General features: G+C 37.6%; 1 protein-coding gene and 1 non-coding gene across 2 annotated transcripts; one reads left to right on the forward strand and one right to left on the reverse strand.

The window, feature by feature from the left end:
• The first annotated feature begins 1,766 nt into the window (after window positions 1–1,766).
• On the forward strand, window positions 1,767–2,147 carry LOC148959650 (uncharacterized). Its single transcript, XM_089110265.1, has one exon. The coding sequence runs from the start codon at window positions 1,767–1,769 to the stop codon at window positions 2,145–2,147; it is 381 nt and encodes a 126-aa protein (XP_088966391.1).
• Window positions 2,148–2,516: 369 nt separating this feature from the next.
• Window positions 2,517–3,091, reverse strand: LOC135690404 (uncharacterized). Its single transcript, XR_016144065.1, has one exon. It is a non-coding gene; the product is annotated as an uncharacterized LOC135690404 (transcript).
• Window positions 3,092–4,404: the final 1,313 nt, after the last annotated feature.

The following is a 4,404-nucleotide window of genomic DNA, read 5'->3' on the forward strand; positions in this document are numbered from 1 at the left end:
CCTTCGTGTCATTTTTATTTTGTGCCAAAATTCATTTGAAATCAATGTCAGAATGATAATGAGCTTCAGGGAGTTTGGTCAGGGCCTGGCATCTAAGTACCCACTTATGTACACCTGGCATCTAAGTACACACTAAGCAATGTTGTTAACATGCCTCCACCAATGTCAAAGCCAGCATATAATAATGCTGTCAAACTACTACAGCTATGTCACACTGAAGTAGCTGTTTGCAGCATGAAAATGCTGCTAAAGATAACAAATCTTTGCTAAATCAGAGCAATGGAGAAGGTCAAGTCAATTGTAGTGTCTTGATAGACAGAACTTCGCAGAGACATGGACATGCATCTCTCTGAATGGTATTGCAACAGCAATTGCTAAAGAATCTGGAGAATGTGTTGATTTTCAGGTTAAATCAGAGATTTGCAAAGCATGTGAGAAATGGAAGCTGCTAAAAGTAACAGAAAAGTTGGATGTATGGAAAGCAGCCCATAAATGCCTAATGAATCACAAGGGATCTTTTGGGCAATGGAATCTGCTGGGGCTGTTGAGATATTCAGGAGATCAATTCCTTTTCTGAATCTTAGGTTTACTGGATATACTGGAGATGGAGACAGCAATTCATATTCTTGATATAAGAAAACTGGAATGTGCTGGGCATGTCTAGAAGCCAATGGGCAGACACCTTAGAAATCTGCGAAAGTCTTTCTTAGGTCAGAAGTTATCACATGAAAAAAGAATTGTTGGCAAAAGGAGACTAACTGATAAGGTCATTAACACAATACAGAAGTATTATGAATTGGCAATTAGGCAAAATGTTGGCCAACTTTATGCAATGAAGAAAGCTGTTGGTGCTGTCTTGTACCATATTTCAGAGAATGAAAGTACTGAAGATCTTCATAAGTTTTACTTGAGGTCTGCAGACAGCTGGTGTTAATTCCAGACTGACAAAATAACTGAGAAAAATACAACAAAAGAAAGGATATCCGTGCCAAAAGCAATAAAAGAAGTTGTGACACCAATCTTTAAAGACCTCAGTAGTGATAATTTATTGGAGAGATGAGTCATTGAGAAAATTCAAATTAGTTATTGAATAAGCATATATGGCAGAGATGTTAAAAGAGAATGGTTTCAGCAAGAAACATTGTTGAGATGATCACTGCATCTGCAGTTTTATATTACAAAGATGGAATCACAGATTTAAACCTTGTTCTTGCCAAGCTTGGGATTGCTGCTGGTACATTCACCAATCAAATGGCAATAGGACTGTGCCCCGATTCTATTTATAGTTTCTTCCTGATCCACGCACTGAATCCTTGGAAAGGAGTGCGGACAACAATGTTTGGCCTAGTGTTAGAGTGTCGTAGAAAGACCTGTAACCGTGTAGACGATGAACAAGAAGACAGTCTCCAGACCTAAAGGAGCAACCAAGCATTGTTGCTGGGGTACTTTCAGATGAAACAACATTTATACGATTTCCAAAGCCTGGTCGTATCAAACCTAACATGTCTGAATGGGAAAATTAGCAAGAAAACGAGAGGACAGAGAAGGCAAAGCGATGGCAACATTCATGCGGGAGGAAAGATTTTTATTCATTAGACCAGATTAAAAAGGACACTTACATCTGCACACAACATTTCATTGGAAGGAAAGGTCCTACTGCTGAAAATCCAGACCCAATAACCGCGACACTGTCTGAGTCACAGGTTGATTCGTTGTTTGCAAGGTCTTTAAGACGGCAGAATTCTAAAAGTCGAAAAAGGAATGAGATGCCTGAACTTGAGATGGCAGCAGCCAAAAGAAAAATTAACTGCGAATCTGTAGAAGAATCTGTAGTCTTGCTAGACGAAAACCCCTGGGATTCAGGAAGTCGACACAATTCAGACATAGAGGCAGAGAAGGAGGGCAGTAGCCCAAGCCACTGTGATAAAGAAACACAGACTGTTTACAGCAAATATGAACTAGGTGCAAAAGTTGAAAATATGGTGCTACGAAATGAAATGAAAATATTTGGAAGTTCTTACATGAATACTGATGTACAAACATGCCCACAACTGATGGAATGCAAAGCTATTCTTAAAGATGATGCAAAGTGCAAGTATTTTACTGGACTATTTTCAGCTCAGTTTGAAGGCCTAGGATCCTGGTAATATGTTTCCACCTTCTCTTTCGGAGAATTGTAAATGGCTTTGTGCAGCTCCATTGGGTTCTTGTTCCTTCTTTTTCCTTTATTCCAATTACATGACAAAGATGTTTTTGGTACTTCAACATGGCAAGTATTCTTTGTTATATAATCATTAAGAAACAGCAGTAAGGCTGCAACATGGGCACACCTCCCTAATGACTTTGCAACACAAATACAGGAGGCTGACTTAACAAATCCACTTGACTTGCTCAAGGCAATCTGTGTACGCAATGGCAGCTCTTTCTTCATTGAATGATGAATGTGTGCTCGCAGCGCATAGCTGTCATAACCTTCATTGTCTTGAACATCTTCTAAAAATTTGCTTTTTAGCAGGTTACTTCCTTTTTTCAATGGTTTTGCTGTTGCAACTTGGAATTCTTTCTTTTTCTCCATAATCTGAATCACTGCTACTATCATTCCCAAAAGCGTCAGCAACCATAGGAACAGACTCAATCAGATAATAATAAATGTTTCCATAATTAAACATTGGTGGGATATTTCTGAAAGGAAAATCGTTCCAACTAGACTCTGACAATGTATCCTCTTTACTTGGCTTTATAGGTGAATCTGCAGCTTCAAGTTTGCTAGCTTTCGCTTCGTACCATTTACCACCATCAATCTTGGGATCAATTTTCATCTTGATTTTCAGACAACCTTTGACTCTTTTGATTAGGACTTTTTTTTGCCACTCTTTGTTGCTCCACGACACTCCAGCCATCTTGTCAGCTCTGTTACACTGCACTCTGATGGCTTCTTTAACAGTTTTGCACCTGGCACATCATCCTCGTTCAAAAAAACAACTTCAGTAGCAACCATCATCGATTTAATAACTTTGTTCTCGGAGAGCGTAAAGTTTTTCAGTGTGTTCACTCGCGAATGCCCTGCGCTGTGTCCGCATTCTCTTCCCATCGTGCATTGCGCGAAAAATCATGACGCAAAAGGGGGCAGAGTCCTATTGCTGCTGATGCTGCTGGATTAAAGAACTTGCGGAGAAAGTTTAAAAAAATGTCAAAAAAGAAGAAAAAACATGAGGGCCATTAGAAAGGGATTCCAGGACACTGACATGGCAAATGAAGGCAATGTTTATCAGTCTCATGCCCATTAGATTAGTAAAAACTTTGATTTGACCCTAGTTTTATGTTTAAAAAGAATTGCAACATAACCATTGTAGGTATCAGCCTGTAGTTTGGCATTCTTAAACTCTGTAAAATAAGCCGCATTTATAATTTTTTAATTTTTACAACAATATAATACGTCTTGATAATGTTTTTTGGTTCACCATGAAAGGTTTTATAGCTAGGTAGGTTGTGGTTCATATTTTATCCTTGTTAGAAGAGTACCCATATTTTTCTCTTATCATGATTCTTCAAGTGTAACTAATTAATTGTTTTGCATAATCTTTATGAACAACCCCTTCTTGAGTAATTAACTTTAATTTAGATGCAAGTGAAATAATTAATGCTTTAAATAAAAAATTTTCACCTAATGGTTATCTGCTACCTTAAGTTGTATTGTTTTTTTTCCTTTTTCAAAAACAATTGTGTGGAACATTGAACAGGGGGAGATATTGCCATGTATTGTGAAAAACTTCATTTTAAATGTCCTTAGAGAATCAAAATTGTATTAAGTCTAAGTGATTGAACACAAGATGTAGGTGTTTACACTGGAGCTAGGCCGGTTTGACTGCCTGCGATCTATTCAAAAGCATTATACAAATTGCTTGTTGTACTTTCATTTTCCCCTCCCATTAAATTGGAGGGGTATAGAGCTGCACAATACCTTCATCCAAATTTATTTTCACAAGTGACTTTGAACGGCTTTTTACATTTGTGTGCAGTACACTGTGAATGGAAGAGCCAGTAATTCTGCTTAACATTTGCTGGTACCAGGCAGTGGAAGTAGACTGATTTCTTGTTGCTTCCTCAACATTTTTTGCCTCATTTGGCGTGATACTAAAATTCTGCATAGTCCTGCTACAATTTATCATGACCCAAATTCTCAGATGATTGACTGTATAAAGCCAACAGTGTTTTTTGCTTTGTAAAAATTTAATGAATAAAATTAAATTAAATGAGCCTTAAACAGAGATATCCAACGCAGGACATGTCAGAAATAGAAATTATATTTAAAAACTCCATTTCTATCATCGTAGATGAACGACAATTCAGCAAATTGTTTTCTTTATCCTTGATCTTGTCTTAGCATCTTGTGTATAGAAGTCT

This window comes from Rhopilema esculentum, chromosome 9, assembly GCF_057945365.1.
Source record: "Rhopilema esculentum isolate cy_ngs chromosome 9, ASM5794536v1, whole genome shotgun sequence".
Taxonomy (NCBI): Eukaryota; Metazoa; Cnidaria; class Scyphozoa; order Rhizostomeae; family Rhizostomatidae; genus Rhopilema; species Rhopilema esculentum.

What these genes read in the sequence shown, in the direction of transcription:
- LOC148959650 (XM_089110265.1), top strand. Translation starts at nt 1,767, where the DNA reads ATGCCTGAACTTGAGATGGCAGCAGCCAAAAGAAAAATTAACTGCGAA.